Source organism: Brachionichthys hirsutus, chromosome 5 (assembly GCF_040956055.1).
Source record: "Brachionichthys hirsutus isolate HB-005 chromosome 5, CSIRO-AGI_Bhir_v1, whole genome shotgun sequence".
Lineage (NCBI taxonomy): Eukaryota > Metazoa > Chordata > Actinopteri > Lophiiformes > Brachionichthyidae > Brachionichthys > Brachionichthys hirsutus.
This window is the reverse complement of record NC_090901.1, coordinates 12,830,428-12,846,625: the sequence shown is the minus strand read 5'-3', so window position 1 is coordinate 12,846,625 and position 16,198 is coordinate 12,830,428. Positions and strand designations below refer to the sequence as shown.

The 16,198-nt window shown below is 41.5% G+C and overlaps 1 protein-coding gene across 1 annotated transcript; it reads left to right on the top strand.

The window, feature by feature from the left end:
* Positions 1-200: 200 nt before the first annotated feature.
* LOC137893697 (aminopeptidase N-like) lies at positions 201-16,120 on the top strand. The gene is made up of 21 exons (XM_068739122.1): positions 201-808; positions 2,831-2,973; positions 3,113-3,249; positions 3,455-3,575; positions 4,546-4,700; positions 5,476-5,589; positions 5,807-5,950; positions 6,431-6,496; positions 7,568-7,633; positions 7,807-7,845; positions 8,046-8,155; positions 8,744-8,823; positions 9,099-9,232; positions 9,833-9,888; positions 10,028-10,175; positions 10,360-10,448; positions 11,183-11,290; positions 13,858-14,025; positions 14,108-14,248; positions 15,107-15,170; positions 15,974-16,120. Exons 1-21 carry the CDS (start codon positions 201-203, stop codon positions 16,118-16,120), a joined length of 2,838 nt encoding a protein of 945 aa, XP_068595223.1.
* Positions 16,121-16,198: the final 78 nt, after the last annotated feature.

Sequence of the window (16,198 nt, the reverse complement as noted above, 5' to 3'; positions counted from 1 at the left end):
CTCCTTCTGCAATGACCAAGTTAATGCTTAATCCAAGCGCAGACCTCTAATTGCACAGGCCAAGCCTTGTTTATGAGAGGGAGGATACTTTCACATGAACACATCAGTCATTGTGGCCCAGAGACATACCAGGTCAGGGACTCACCAGACCAGGTCTAAGGAGCAGGAACCTTCAGGGCTGGTTTTAGGAAGCAGCCGCCATGGCCAAAGGTTCCACCATATCCAAGACTCTTGCCGCAACCTTCGTCATCCTCACCGCCTCTACCATCGCTGGTATTGTCACCATGATTGCTTTGTACCAATCTCAGATCTCTTTACAGAACCCGTCGCCCCGCCCAACCTTAGGGCCCACCACCACCGTAGCACCACCGGTCATGAGGCTGCCGAAGAATCTCATCCCTCACAGCTACAAGATCTTCCTCCAGCCCCACCTGTACTCCCGAATCATCGAGCTGGAAAATGTCACCAGTCCCAACCAGACGATGTCTTTCTCCGGGAACACCACGATCTACTTTGACTGCGTTGAGCCAACCAGTACGATCTTTCTCCAGAGCTTGGATCTGACTATTGCTGGAGAAGCAGTGGTGACGAACAAGAAAACCAATGACAGGATGCGTGTTCGCGAAGTGATCCACCACAATAACCAAAGTAACTTCCTTGAGATTCAGTTGGAGAAGGATTTGGAGGCAGGAGAAATGCACAGTTTGTTTCTGGCTTTCACGGGACAAATAGATGTTATCGATGCTCTATATGCAAGCACCTACGAAGAAGAGACTCCAGCTGATGAATATGGTACAAGTACACTAAGGTGAGTAATAAAAAAAACTATTTGAAATCTGTATAGAATTATGAAATACGGGATCTTTAAAAAGCACATGGACGCAAACATTTTGTTTGTAGAAAGGAGGAGTAGTAGGCAAAGGAAATACGTATTTTCTTCTGTTATTGCATTTTAGACAGTAAAATTAGATGAAAAGAATAAAACTGTCCTATAGATCTGTTCACGTTAAGTTCTCTTACGCAATGCTGCGGCTCTAACAACAAACTGGGACCCAGAGTTAATGTGATCAATCCACGACTCAAATCCATGAGTTTCTAGACTAAACTTTATTTCTAGAAAGGCCAAAGTCCAAAGTTCTTCACAGAGCAAAAAAAATAAAATAAATTGGAACATTCAAATGTTTTAAATCAATAACATTTAAAAAAAACCAGGGTTAAAAATATGAAGATTTTTTTTTTTTCCTCAAATTTATACCAAAGTTGAAAATACGGATCTTTAATTTTCTTTTATATCATCTCAACATTTTCAAATAATCAGGGTCGATGAGTTCCGTGGTTTATAAGAAGCCCAGCAGAACACGCTATACTTTAGAAAGAAGCGGTACGGAGGGCTGGTAGTCTGGATGAAAGACAAAATGTACGACGTAAGTCTGTCACATAGGAGGAGAAAGTTCATCGAGATAAACCGAGTCAAACGTATTGTTTAAGATAACAGGTAGTTAGTGCGCTGTCGTAGAAAATGCATTAGATCATTATCCAGCTTACTTGCTTTCATTTCAACATATTTATTTATTCCCTAGCAAGTGGAAAAGAATTGCAATAGTCTATGAGTACTTGTAAGATAATTAATACAAATGGTTTGTGTGAGTCAGCATTTCAGCATATTTCTGAGTTTGTGTAAAAGTAATATAGACGACTAATCCCAAACACTTTGTGTGAGGTAATGAAGGAACTCATTATAGGAATAATTTCATGCTGGATTTTTTAAATCAGAAAATAAATTAGAAGGAACTAAAATGAAAAATAAAATAAAAAGTGTGTCAGACTTTGTCACATTAAAACATGTTCGCTGTATCGGAGGTCGTCCTTTAGCTGCGGATGTTGCATAACATTCGAGATTGAAAAAGATCTGTTCTGAATCCAGGCTGTTTCACGGTTTAGACCTGGGGTCTCCAGCGGGTGGAACCGGGGTCACCAGTGGGTGGACCCGGGCCCAAACCTGGACCGCGAACAGAAAAATTTCTAATAATGGACTCAGTTTTTGTAATTACAAATAATACTGAAACCACCTGAAGTGCTCAATTCAGCCTAAAAGAGAGTTCTGTGCGTTAAAAAAAGAAAAAGTACCACAAAGTGAAGTTTTCCTCTTTTTATGATACGTTTCACTCGTTTTTCTTAGGTATGCTTAAATCAATAAAGACATTATGACTACACCCTTGGCTCAGTATTAGTGTGCCTGAATACCGGTAAGCTCGGAGGCTTCGTGTATCCAGTGACATCACTCTGCAGACACGTGTGTGTGTGTTTGTGTGTGTGTGTGTGTGCTCTCAAACATTTTTGTCTCTAAGGAATTGTTTTGTTCAGAATGAAAGACTGAAAAACACGGCGGATATATTTCTAGAATCGCATTGTCTGTGTAGAATCTATACAACTTGAAAGTCCTTGGTTTCATCTTTGAAGCCACAGTATCTTTTTTTTTAATACGGTAAAGTCAAGTTTGAAAAACAGTTTCACCACACGTATAGGCTACTATGGGGGAGGACATCGTGGGAATACACTTGGGGGGCGTTATTGGATCCACAAGTCTCGGAAATTCTAATCAATCTACTGAGCAGACATGTTAAATATATCATTTATAGAAAAGCTGAAACCTGCATCTTTATGCAACATGAAGCTGCATGAGATGAACATTAATAGGGCTTGAATGTAAAGCAAATCCTCATAGAGACCACAGAGAAGCAATTTGAACTCAGATAGACTCGGATCTATTGAGGAAGAGCGGTCCAGGGAGCGTTTTTAACTTCGACTGACTCTTGATCTGGATTCACAGATACTTAGTGGCAACCAACATGGAACCAACGCATGCCAGGAAGGTCTTTCCATGTTTCGACGAGCCAGAGATGAAGGCTGTGTTTAACGTCACCATCATCCACAGACTAAAGACGATAGCTCTAGGAAACGAGAAGAAGATTGGTGAGGAAAGAACGAGCTCCTTTTGCTAAACAAAAATGTACAGTATGTATAGAACAACTGGGCTCCTGGCAACCAAGCGCTGAAGACAAGAACATGATAAGAGAATAAAACATGTCCCTTCCTGTCTCTGCTCTCTCAGTCACCAATATTATCGACGACGATTGGCAGTACACGATTTTCAACCCAACGCCGAGGATGTCGACGTATTTGTTCGCCTTCACGGTCTCAGAGTTCACAGAATCAGCATCCTCCCCTCACGAGCGGGTGGTGATTAAAGTACGTCTCTGTCCTTCTTTGGGATGATACAAGTTTATGTGAACTGGCAAAAAAAGGACTTGAGTCAATGGCGTTGCAATTTCAGTTTCACATCATTGTACACTTCAGCACCTTGAGCCAGAGCTCAATCCAGGAACTGAGTCCCGTCTTTCCCTGCCTTGACCTTTTTCGAGTTAAATGCATCAACTGTTTTCTGCTCACACAGACGTACGCTCGTCCGGATGCTATCGAAGCGGGACAAGCCGAGTACGCGTCCAACATCACAGGGAAGATTCTGACATTCTTCGAGGATTACTTTGGAAGTAAATACCAAATGAAAGAACTAGGTGAGACTGACTGGATCCATGTTTCATTGTCAGTAAAGATTGTAGTTTTCTTTCTGTAGGGACAGCGACGTGTCTAATCTTGAAGGTCAAGTTAGTTCACTATATGGCACCCACAAAAGGAAAGTGTGGTTGCTCGAACGTGCAGCTGTGCCGCATTTTACACAGTTTTATTTCACTGTGAGAATAATAATTTTGAAAACATACGAGGGCCAAAGTAATTGCACCATCACATCTGTACTGAACTGCTAATTGTAATTATTGGCTTGAATTAAAATGAAATGTAAAAAAAGGTGCCTGTTTTTGAGCTACCAAAAATGTAAAAAAACGAGGGATAAAAACAATTCAATTTACACCATTTAGGTAATCGTGTAGTTACACGAGAAGTACACAACATTTGAATGGTTGAAATTAAAACCTTAAACATTCTTTGGGCTGGTTTGGAAATATAATAATCCAACCACACACTTGTCTTATGCAACTGTAAGTAAAAAAAAAAAAAGCAATAAAATATGTATATATTTATTTATTATTGCTATTTTATGCAATAGTATGAATTATGTCCCCAAAGAAAGATGAGTCGTCACAATAACTGTGAACAGATCTGCCTTTGCTGCGTCCACACCCATTCACTCACACGCTCTCATGGACTGTGAACCGATGGTACACTCAATCAGATCCAGATCCAGCAAGCCCCAATTTCCCAGCACTGCTTTCCCAGGGTGTGGCCCCCGAATGAGTCCCAGTCATTTAAAGCGTTCCAATGTCTAATCCATAAAACAACAAGGCTGCTGGATCTCCAAAGCGTCCTCACTTCCTGCTGATCGCTCCGCTGTCTTGCTGTAAACTAGCTGCCCACAGAAGTCTCCATTGTTGGTTTTCATCCATTGCGTTTTAAAATGGTTTTATGACCTTCACCTCGTTGGTTGATTTAGTAGTTTAATGTGTGTCCATGCTGGTGTGATTCCTCCAGATCAAATTGCACTGCCAGACCTGCGTCCTGCAGCAATGGAGAACTGGGGACTTGTCACCTACCAGGAAGGAGCTCTGCTTTACGAGGAAGGGGTTTCTTCGCTAATGCACAAGCGAATAATCGCCACTACCATTGCGCATGAACTGGCACACCAGGTAAGAAATAAAACCAGACTTGATGATGATGTTAGGAAAACATGAGCTAAGGATGATTTTAAAGTCATGCAGAGAGCTCAAGCGTTGGCTGCCCTGATGCCCAAATTCTGATTTGTTGCCGAGGACTGATCTTTATTTTACTTTTGTTTTAAAGGTGAGCTGTGAACTGCGCCCGAATCTGAACTACGCTGGCTAATGCTTTAATGCAACATGCTGCAAGTGCATAACTTGTTTTAACCTGAAACGGTTTAGATTGAAACAGAAGTAAAAGCAGTGTGATTTACTAAAGGGACACAGAAGAGTGTGACACACGTCTAATCATGCAAATAAGTATCATATATTTTACAGATCAGATATTTGAGTCCTTAGGCTTCTCGCCTGATGACATGTTTGTGATTCATATCCTGATCCGATGCCGCATGGTAGAAAAAAAAGAAAGAAATAGAATGAAGTCGCTGCCATCATGGAGGGCAAAGACCGACAGACAGACACGCAGGAGTCAATGGAAGAGCAGACATAGAGAGCAACAGCAAAGATCACACTGGAACAGAGGGAGTAAAGAGAGAGAGAGAGAGAGATAGGAGAGGAAACAAACAGAATCTGAAGCCATAGAAAACATGAGAAAATTAACAGGAAACACAAAAAAAGGATGTAAATATACAGTTTTGTGGTAATCCTTTAAGTATTTTATGGATAATTCATAGGAATGCCAAGAACATATTAACATTTTCTCGTCACTGTTACCAACTCTCCAAACGCTCCTTTTCCTTGACAGTGGTTTGGAAATCTGGTGACGATGAAATGGTGGAACCAAATTTGGCTGAATGAGGGCTTCGCCAGTTACATGTCCTACATTGCAGTGGACTCCATTGAGCCGTCATTTCAAATGGTAAGTTCGGTGTGAACGTTCAGTGCCGTAGGATGGGTCGGTCATTTTAATCTTCCTTACAAATAGCAGTCGTCTCACTTTCTGCTGCCAAGCTTTCAAACTTCATCATGGCTGGCGCTGACAAATAAAACCTTAGAGTTCGCTGGGAACGAGCTGAGCAAGATTTTTTTTTTTTCATCCTCGTGTAACCTTTTTGCTTTGTAATTTTTCTTTTCAGAAAGTGTTAGGGTTTATGAACGACCTGCACATAGCATTTGAGGAAGATTCCCTGGTTTCATCCCATCCGCTCAATCCCCCGCAGGAGGACTTCCAGACATATTATGACATCGTTCAGCTGTTTGACGATATAACCTACATAAAGGTAAAGAATAAAACGGCCTCTGCCTCTTGGCCACAGCAAACGTGTGCAACACAGAAGTGCACGCAGAACTGGCTCTCCCCAATGTGGTGCCCTAGGCCAGATTTTAGATTGTGCCCCCCCCTTCCAACAATGATTTACATGCCCTTACAAAATAAATCTTACAGCATTGCTTTTGATCATTGTCTTTAATTTGTAGGGTAACATGTCACCAAATCTACATACTTCACAAATCTCAAATTAATAATAAAAAAACCCTGAAATACAACATAAATACCCTTAGCACTAAATAAGTTTTGATATAATCGTATTTAAGGTATTTTCCCCCTTTTGTGGCGCCCCCTGGAGGCCAAGGCGCCCTTAGCATTTGCCAATATTGCCTATTGAGTGCACGCAATGATGGAGCGCATGCCATTTTCCAGGTCAACCATATCAGTCTGCTACAAAAATGAGCAGACTTTGTGTTTTCTGTTCACTCTGCAGGGGGCACTTGTGGTGAGAATGCTGCAAGACCTTGTGGGAGAAAAGCCTTTCCAGAATGCGATCAAAGTAAGCGATGTGTTTAAATCTCATTCCGGTGGGCTGGCGTTGTGCTCCAGCTCTCATTGATGCCTCTGGCAGAGCCACGGCTAACCTCAGCCCCACCGTCGGGTCAAACAAGCAGAGGAGAGGACACAAAAGCTAATACCCCCACAAATCACCACTGAACAAACCAGTCATTCTGAAGGTAGCAAAAGTCATCTGCCCCTAAATCGGGGCCAACTCTTTGATCCTGTACAATTGGAACAGGGAAAGACATTAAAAACAAATCCAAATTCACAAGGTTCAAATATGTCTGAAGATTTTTTTTTAATTACAAATAGAAAAAACAAGATTAGGGTTGCTACAAAGCATCCGTGAAATGTCATGAAATTCTGTCCACTAGTTTTTGTATAAATGAGTACACGCCGCTTCCTGTTCAGGACATTCGCTCAAAGTTTTTTTTTTTAAATCTCTATCAATAAATCCAAGGAAACAAGAAAAACAACACTATAACTGGTGACTCTTTTGTCTGTGTTCTCTGGTTTGTGGTGAGGAACGTTCTGACAAATTCTGTTTGTCACGTTAAACTCTGGTTAAGGAGTAATGTAGTCAGTTTCATTTTGTGTTATTCCCCTCTTATGTTAAAATCGGACCTGTTGACCACAACCCCATTACTACTGCACTAGAGTCAAACATCTGGTTTACATGCAATGCAATAGGAAATAGGAATCGATTTTCAATCTGTAATATTTGTCAATTTGTAGTTGACACTGCTGATAGCAAAATGATTAGCGGTGTCGTATTTTCCCAGTGGAACGGAGCAGACAAACAACTAAAGGGTAATTACGCACACAAATTTATGTTATCAGAGCCAATCAGGGGGTGCGCAGGACAAGCACTCCCCCGCCCCCGTAGACCTAAAACGCCATCGTCCATCATTGCAGCTGCAGCTGAAAGCCAAAACATTACAGCTGCCTTCATCTCGCCTTCAACATCTGGAAAGAATTATTTGAACACAGAATGAAATTATATGAACTCTAACTCTCTCTCTCTCTCTCTCTCTTGCTTTCTCTTGGTGTCACTGTTTTTGTGTTTCAGGCGTACCTTTCAGAGTTTAAATACAAAAACGTTGACCAAAACGACCTCTGGAAATCTATACAAAAGGTAAAGTCTTAAATTAAGTCAGTTTTGTTTTTATACAAACCAAATTGCTGACTCGGCGTGTCTCGTTTGTCATGATAATGATGGAAATGCTCATGGTATTAGTGGGCTACAATCTGGATTACCAGTGGTCGGATTATATTGTTAATCTTAACTAAATCTTGCCATGTTTGCAGGCTGTTGATGAGGATGCTGGTCACATGAACGTTGCCCAGGTGATGAACACCTGGACAGTCCAAACCGGCTACCCAAACATCACCATCAACACTACCAATGGCGAAATATATCAGAAGCACTTCCTGTTCAATGACTGCTGAATCAAGGTAGATTGTAAATAAATATTGTTAATCTTAACTAAATCTCCTCATGTTTGCAGGCTGATGATAAGGATGATGGTTACATCGGCGTTGCCAAGGTGATGAACACCTGGACAGACCAAACCGGCTACCCAGTCATCACCATCAACACTACCAATGGCGAAATATATCAGAAGCACTTCCTGTTCAATGACTCTGCTGAATCAAGGTAGATAGTAAATAATAATAAACCGTGGGCTTTCACACGATTTTATTATGTTCGCATAATGATAATAAAGTATCTTGAATGAAGTTGAGCTGGTCCAAATAACAATGATTTCATAATCTTTTATCTTCCATCCCTTTTTTAAATAATTGTTGATATTACATGATGTGTAAGGTGTGTACCCAGTACTAGCCAACACTACCTTATAGTAAAATGTAATTTAATAATATAATTTGGGCAAGGATTAAAAAGCCCGGTGTAGCCACTCACCCCGTTGAGGTCCTGCCCCATCCCTATCATCGGTTGGACAGGGGGCTGTTTGAAATTAAAAGCTTTAATGAGACCAACATGGAGTCATAAAGTCAGCCTCTAAATGTGGTGGGAAATTAGGGCTAAGCAAAACACCTCTTTGTGGAGTTGTGGAAGATTATAAATGACCTAAAAAAAGGAAACTCTGCGCTTACACTTGAGTTCGTACTCCATGTACAGATCACTGAAACATGCTTCTTGAGTCTTTATCCCTGAATGTGTAGAAGCTGAATAACTGTTTCCTGAATGACTGAAGTTGTTTGACTGTTTGTGTCCGTTTAGTCACTGGTGGTACATTCCGATCAGAGTCATGTCCAACACAACTAAGCCTTCTATAATCTGGTTGACATCCAAGGATGCAGGTAAGAATATACAATACGCAGTTCTCATACAATTTTTTGCTTTGCACCTTCTCTGTCTCCTCAAGAGGATGAAACAGAAGACGAATTCAAACAACAAGCTTCATATTTGGAGCTGATTTGGTAAAAATCAGATGGAAGTTTCATCATCCAAATCAATAAACAGATGACCGGATTAACTTTTAGACTAGTTTATCATTTTTATTTTTACTGCTCCATTCCTATGTGATTTGCTCCATTTAAGTACATTTTACCGTTGACCGTTATTTTCATCACAGTAAAGAAAAATGAATTAATTTCGAAGAGAGGAGAATGGATCCTCGTAAATGTCAACTGCACTGGATACTACAGAGTGAATTACGACCTTGAGAACTGGGATCGCCTCCTGAGACAAATGGAGATCGACACCAATGTGAGTAGAACATTATTCAACTTGATAGATTAGAGCAAAAACGAAGAATCGGACTTCAGCTATCAGTCCTGAACTGAAGAAGCATCTGGATCTTCTGCCAGCCATTCAGAACCGAAGAAAGCCTCTTCGTGAAACGACTTCAACCAAACTTGAGCAAGTCCAGTCGATTCTTCGTTTTTGGATTCTTCATCATTGGATCAAAGCTTTTACGCATCCATGGCTGCCTGATTAGGTTTGATGATCCTCCAGAGAACATGAATCATGGAAAAAAAAGTTTGAGCCACAAGCATTATTCAGTTCCATCCTCTGGGGACCAGGAATCTATCAGTTCCTGAAATATTTCATTTGATCAAGATAAAACCTTTCACCTACTGATGGAGATAAATGGAACCCGAGTGAAACAACAAAGATTTTATGAACCTTCCTTCGGGTAACATTAATATTTGTACAAATTTAATGAGGTAATACACCGAACCATATAGGAGACGAGCCCACCCAGTTATTTTTCACAGAATGGGCCATAGTCGGGACCTTTTTATGAATGCTAACTGGTTGTGTTAAGCAATGCCAACTGTACCCCCCCCACATCTTGTCTTTTAGCGGATCCCACTGTTGAACAGAGGGCAGCTTATCGATGACGCGTTTAACTTGGCAAGGTAACGACTTGGATTTACCCGATCCCGATTGCCTGGAGTTTGAACCTGCTGTGGTTTTGTAACAGCAAATGTATCAAATGGATTTTTTAAAAACACAACAGAAAGCCGGACCTCCCCAGCTCTCAACTGTCGTCCTCAGGGCCAAACGTGTCGACGTGAGTCTGGCTCTCAATTCCACTCGTTTCCTGCGGAACGAGACGGCGTACCTTCCATGGGAATCAGCGATCAGGAACTTGAAGTACTTTGTCTACATGTTTGACCGCACTGAGGTCTATGGACCCATGCAGGCACGTATCATATGAAGCATCCTGTTTGACACGTGATATTCAAAGATTACTGTAGTGGGTGGAAAAAGATGGAGGTGGTTTCCTGCTGGCGTTTCTCATTGATCGGATGATGAAGACATGCAGTAAAACATCGCTACGTACGTTCTGCATGAGGACTCTGCAGTAAAGCTGACTCTTTCTGCAGGCATACTTCAAGCAACAGGTTAAGGTCCTGTACAACTCCTTAAGGAACTACACGGACAAGTCCGAAATCCCAGAAGACCACGCTCTCCAGTAAGGAAAGAGGAATTCTACTTACGTCCCAAGAGTTGTAGCGTCTTTTTAAGTCCATGTCTTTCCTCATTTAATCTTTCAATCCATTCCAAGAGTGCAAAATGTAAAACTTGTGAGAAGCTTGCGCAACTTTGGATTGTCGACTTATGATTAGTGACGGACGTGTCAACCTGTACTGTCGACACCTTGTAGGCATAGGCGGAGTTTGCGGGGGTCATCTGAAAAATGTCACTGCATTCAGTCTAAAATAGGCCCAATAAAATTGTCTCCTGCAGTAGATTTTTACAATGGTAGATGGGAGTGAGAAGCCTAACAGTGTGATATAGGCCTAAATAAATTTATTTTTCACATCACACATGGTTGAGCGGAGGCTTCGGTCGTGTGTGTGTGTGTGTGTGGGGGGGGGGTTCTCCGGATTTCCTCCCACCTCCAAGCACATACAACCTCAGTTAAATGGACACTTTAAATTGTCCGTAGATGTGAGTGTGTGTGTGTGGCCCTGTGATAAGTTGGCGACTTATCCAGGGTGTGCCCCACCTCCCACCCGATGTCAGATGACTACAGTGTAAACTTGGAACCTCAGAACCAACAGTTTCCTAACAGGGTGCATTTTTACCCATTTTCTTCTGAGGTTTCAACATCATCTTTCAAATATTCAAACCGTGCATGTTCTTATCTTGAATGCATTTTAATTATGTCGATTTTAAATCAAATTGTGATCACTTCATTTCAAGAATTCTCCAGATCCTTGCAGTAAGGGTAGCATGTGCCAGTGGACTTCCCGAATGCATGGAGATGGCCTCAAAGTGGTTTGCCACCTGGATGAACAACGGCACTAACCGGTATGAACACTACTTTCAATCATTCTGGCTTATATTAAAAAAAAAAAAAGTCATTTCAGTAAAACCTTTTATTCTATATTCTCTAGCCAGTGTTGTTTTTGTTAAGGCGTAATTCATCTTTGTCTTCGTGTTATTTTTACCTCTGCCGATGAGGTTAATTTTTTGCCAGTATTGGTGTGTTTGCAAGATAGCTGAAAAGGTTTAGGAAGGAAATATTCTGTAATATGAAATATTCAGGAAATCTTGGAAATCTTAAAATATTACATTTTAACATTAAAACCCTGTTTAAAGATTGAAAAAAACCAGTTAAAAATACACATTAAGTCTGATTCAATTTTACTTTTCATGATTGGTGTATAAAGATACCAATAACAATTTAGAGCTGTTTGGTGATAATCCAGAAGAGATCCTGGATTCTGGATCAATTTTTGGCATCAACTGAATGGAGTTTCAAAATTTGTTCCTCAATATCTTGATTGATTATTTATTTATTTATTTATTTATATTTATTTATTTGAAAGGATAAATTCCATATACATTATTGACAAATGTATATGGAATTTGACACAGTCATGTGGGGTGGGGGCCTCCATCGCACCACCAAAATTTCACCTAGATCAGATCTGGATTGCGGATACTGTAATAATTCAGATTATAATGGAGCCTTTTTCAAAAAAGCATATCTTGTAAAATATGCATTCAATTCACTCACCAAAAATCACAGTCATAAAGGGGTCCGAAAATCCGATTTGTGAGGGTTGCTATGGTTACTCTTGCTGCAGGTTGATTTCTGCTCTGCACAGCTGTGGAGGCACGTTGAACTGAATGAGACGCACCTGTTACACATCTCACCCAATTAACTCCTGCCTTTTTTAACCTGCCTCTCTGGCCAGTTCTCTTCCAGAACATCCTTTTGCCTCAGTATTTTCAGGCTCTCCCGTTCTATGTGTCATCCCGTATTCCCTAGTTCTGTCTTTAATACCCGAGAAAACAGATCCAGTTCAAATCCTGTTAAAGTTTCACAACAAAACAAAATAGTTTTTGGACGCTTTGAGTAATGTCTCCCTTTTCTCCACAAATGAGGTTCTGTTTTTGCTGGCCTTTACCAAGACACTGTGGAATTAGTTGTGGGCAAACTGATTTGTTGTATTTTCAAAAGCTACGGATCTTGATCCATCACTGAACGTGTGCTTTTTGTGAATAACTTCTAAACTAATACAGATATCAACGTGAATCCAGTTGCTAAATGTGTTTTCATGGTTAAGGAATCTAAATATATATATATATATATATATATATGTGTATATATATAAAAATAAAGGTAGCGCCGTTAGTGTGGTGTAAATCACACCATAGGTGGACTGAGGTGATTGGGCTGCGCTCTCTGACTGCTTTTCTTGCTACTAGTGATGATGAGATCTCATGAGGCATTGAACCACTCGAGCCAATTGGTTCGAGAAAGTCCTAATCCTGATATCACTTTTGGTTCATGTTGTTTTTTCTACTGCTATTTTTATTTTGTACCTAAGCACCAAATGGAGCAGCGCTCCTAATCTCGCTGTATATCCACTATGCAATGACAATAAATGCTTTATATTCTATCACCTATCCTACTCTCCTAAATATAAACTAAACTCTAACCCGAAATCATAAATTCTCCAAACCAAATGAACTCTATGCGAACTCTAAACTGACAGCATCTCTCCTTCAATGGACCCGAGCTGTCAAACCGCGCGGCACAATCTGAACCACTTCCCGAGGCAATCACATGGTACAGCCGGGCAGCGATGCTTCGGATGTCATCATTTGTGGCTCCTCCCCTAAACAAAGCAAGCCCGGATAGGCGCTTCCCGGAAGCGCCCCTTCATTATTCGGCGTAAGCTTCGACGCCTCGGCACATCTCGTAACATCACTACTAGCTACTATTTATGAATATGATGACATTTGAGCCCAACAGCATGGGGTTTCATGTCTTTCAACAATCAGACCCCTCCCCCAGGCGACCCAACCGAGGTTGATTACGCCCCTACTTATGTCCAGGAAGCGCTACCGTACGAGCCACACCTCTCCCCTCTTGATCCACAGCCACCTCAAAGCCACTTCTGCTGCATCAATGGCCAACTATATGGCCCTTAGGTGGCTGGCCCCTGTGATGGCCAGTATCGAGGAGGCCCTGCAGAGGGATTGGCTTCCAAATCCTCAACATTCCACTTTGTTCAGGAATAACCACAGAAACCCTGATATCCTGATCTTTGGGAAAATAAGAGTTGAAAGACATTCTCAAATGTATAGTAAGAAAACGTTTCATGTAAGATAAAATATTTGACGTCCTCACAATGAATGCCAATCAACCAGAAAGCTGCGCATTGCGTCGATAAAAAATAAAATAAACACATTTTGCAAATGTAGCTGTGTGTGCAACAGTCGATCTCCTACTGCTGTACTTTTGGCTCGTCCCATCAGGAGTCGCCACAGCAAATCAACTTTCTCCTCTAGAGGTGTGCAAATGAAAGAAAAAGAAAAATGTAATGTCAATAACGGCCTCTGCTTGTGTTTGTGCGATTCAGCATTCACCCCAACCTGCGGATCCCAATCTACTGCTATGCTATCGCTGCCGGCGGGAGGAAGGAGTGGGAGTTTGCTTGGAACAAGTTTCAGAACACCAGTGACGTTGCAGAGAAATACCAGCTCCGATATGGTCTCTCTTGCACCACCAAGATCTGGCTGCTGAACAGGTGGAGCCAACAAACGGATCCCTAATCAGGACTTTACAGAACACAGAATGCTATTATATCTGTGTCTGCTCTTTTCTTGCAGATACCTGGAGTACACTTTGGACCCTGACAGGATACGTCTGATGGAAGCTGTCTCCACCGTTAACTACATCGCAAAGAATGTGGCGGGGCAAGCGCTGGCCTGGAACTTCATCAGAGCACATTGGGACTACTTGGGACAGCTGTAGGTTGCTGTTTAGACTCTGTTGCATCACATCAAATATTTATTTACATAACACATCTTATTTTGAGTCAAGGATCTGAGATTATGCAGCTAGGTATGGAAGTACCTGCATGCTTGGATTTTAGTTTTGAGCTTGTAGATCAGCATCAGATACGTGTCCGAACTAGGAACATGCATGAAAGTGCCTCAAAACGTGATTCAAACAGATCACATTAAGGCAAGAGATTGGATATTGGTAATGTGAATACATCCCGAGTGGCTTCCGTGTGGACGTGTTGCTAATTCAGAGAACACCTCGGCCACCTGCTCTCGTTTACGGAGACACTTTGATACCGATGTGACCTGTTTGTTAAATCGCTTGAATGCGCACGAGCCGCCATAAAAGAACGGACAGCAATCAACGGCCAACTGATGAAAATCATGCACAGCGTCGGTACAAAGGTCTTCTAATGCAATTATCATTAGCTGCACTTCATAAAAGTCACAGCGGTTTTCTACTGTTACCAGGAAGGCGTCAATCCATATCAAAGTTTAAATATACGCAAGAGACCGGATCTAATTCCGTGGGCACACAGGATTCACCTGAGATTGTCAGTCAACAACAGTGAATGAAAGTTCTCTTTTAAACCGTAGATAGTTTGAAACCCAGATTTTGCTGCTGTGTCTGTCAGGATATAATCCAGTTCATGATCGTTTGTAATTCAAAGTGATGTAGTCTGATACAGAGGACCTGTCATGTATTCTCTCAAACATTCAAGTTTGTATTTTAAATTCTGTCGTTTGTGGAGCTCTTAAACGCATTGTGCCCACAACCTTCATATTTTGCCCCCCCCCCATGTCTCCTTCCTCTGTCTCCAGGGGTGGATCGATGCTGATCACAGGAGTGACCAGCAGATTCTCCAAACAATTTGAACTGGAGGAGGTAAACTTGTTGTTTTATCGGGTTACAGCAATAAAGTGTGACGATGACGTCAAAGAAGACTTTCCAGTCAGGCTCTATCAACTGACTTACTGGCATATCAGAAAAGTAACAGATATGTTTTCTCCCCGCCCCGCCCCCCCCATAAAACTTGGGTCAGGATACACTGCATGAAAATTTTATAGTACAATAATACTCAACATTGATTTTGATGAAAAATCAAGCAAATCCATCTTTGGTATTTGTGAGTTTTTCTGTATTGTGGTGTGGATCCAAATGAGAACCTGCACCCACCTGACTGAAATTTTTTTTATTGGTGGATGTCTGCCTGTAAATTACGCCTGCAGATTTACGAGCGTGTTTTCGGATCAGGCTTGGTCGAATCAAAAGGGACTGCTGGTCCCTGGTGGAAGGTGTTCGCTCTGCTGAGTGTCATTCTTCCATTGAATCGTGAACCAGATGGAAATCAGCCCAACAATTTACTGCAAAACAAAGAGATGCTTTGAGAGAAGGTTCAATATTTGAGTTTTAGGATGTTAGTCTAATAACTGTTGCTCCTGTGGCACATTATGCAGATTATGTAAATAATGGGTACATCTGATGATTCACATAGAGGAACCCTTTTTGCCCGTAGATGGCGTCATGTCAAATGTCCCCTGCTGGGCCCAGTTAGTGTTATGAAGCTGTGATTGTAGAATTTCAGCAGGAGGAAGACGTCCACTTGCAAAACTCCTCTTCTTTCTTTGGAAAATGGCATACAAATTATGAGCAATATGCTAACATGATCTGTTTGTGTCTGCGTACAGCTGGAGCGATTTGCATCGGACTATGATCTGGGCTCTGCTGCCATGACGGTGGCCCAAGCAATCGAGCAAACCCGAGTCAACATCCAGTGGGTCAACGAGTACAAAGATACTATACTGGAGTGGTTTGAGAGAGAAGCATCTTCATAGACGGAGGTAGACCATCATGAAAGCATTCGGAACTTCAGCGTTCAGAGATGCGTCCTGTCGAACACACTTAAGGCTCTC

Bases quoted from the DNA above. Each gene is read 5' to 3' on its own strand.
- LOC137893697 (XM_068739122.1), top strand. From the start codon at position 201: ATGGCCAAAGGTTCCACCATATCCAAGACTCTTGCCGCAACCTTCGTC. The intron at 5,590-5,806 runs GTAAGTTCGGTG...TTTTCTTTTCAG, and splicing joins TTGAGCCGTCATTTCAAATG to AAAGTGTTAGGGTTTATGAA. The intron at 6,497-7,567 runs GTAAGCGATGTG...TTTGTGTTTCAG, and splicing joins CTTTCCAGAATGCGATCAAA to GCGTACCTTTCAGAGTTTAA.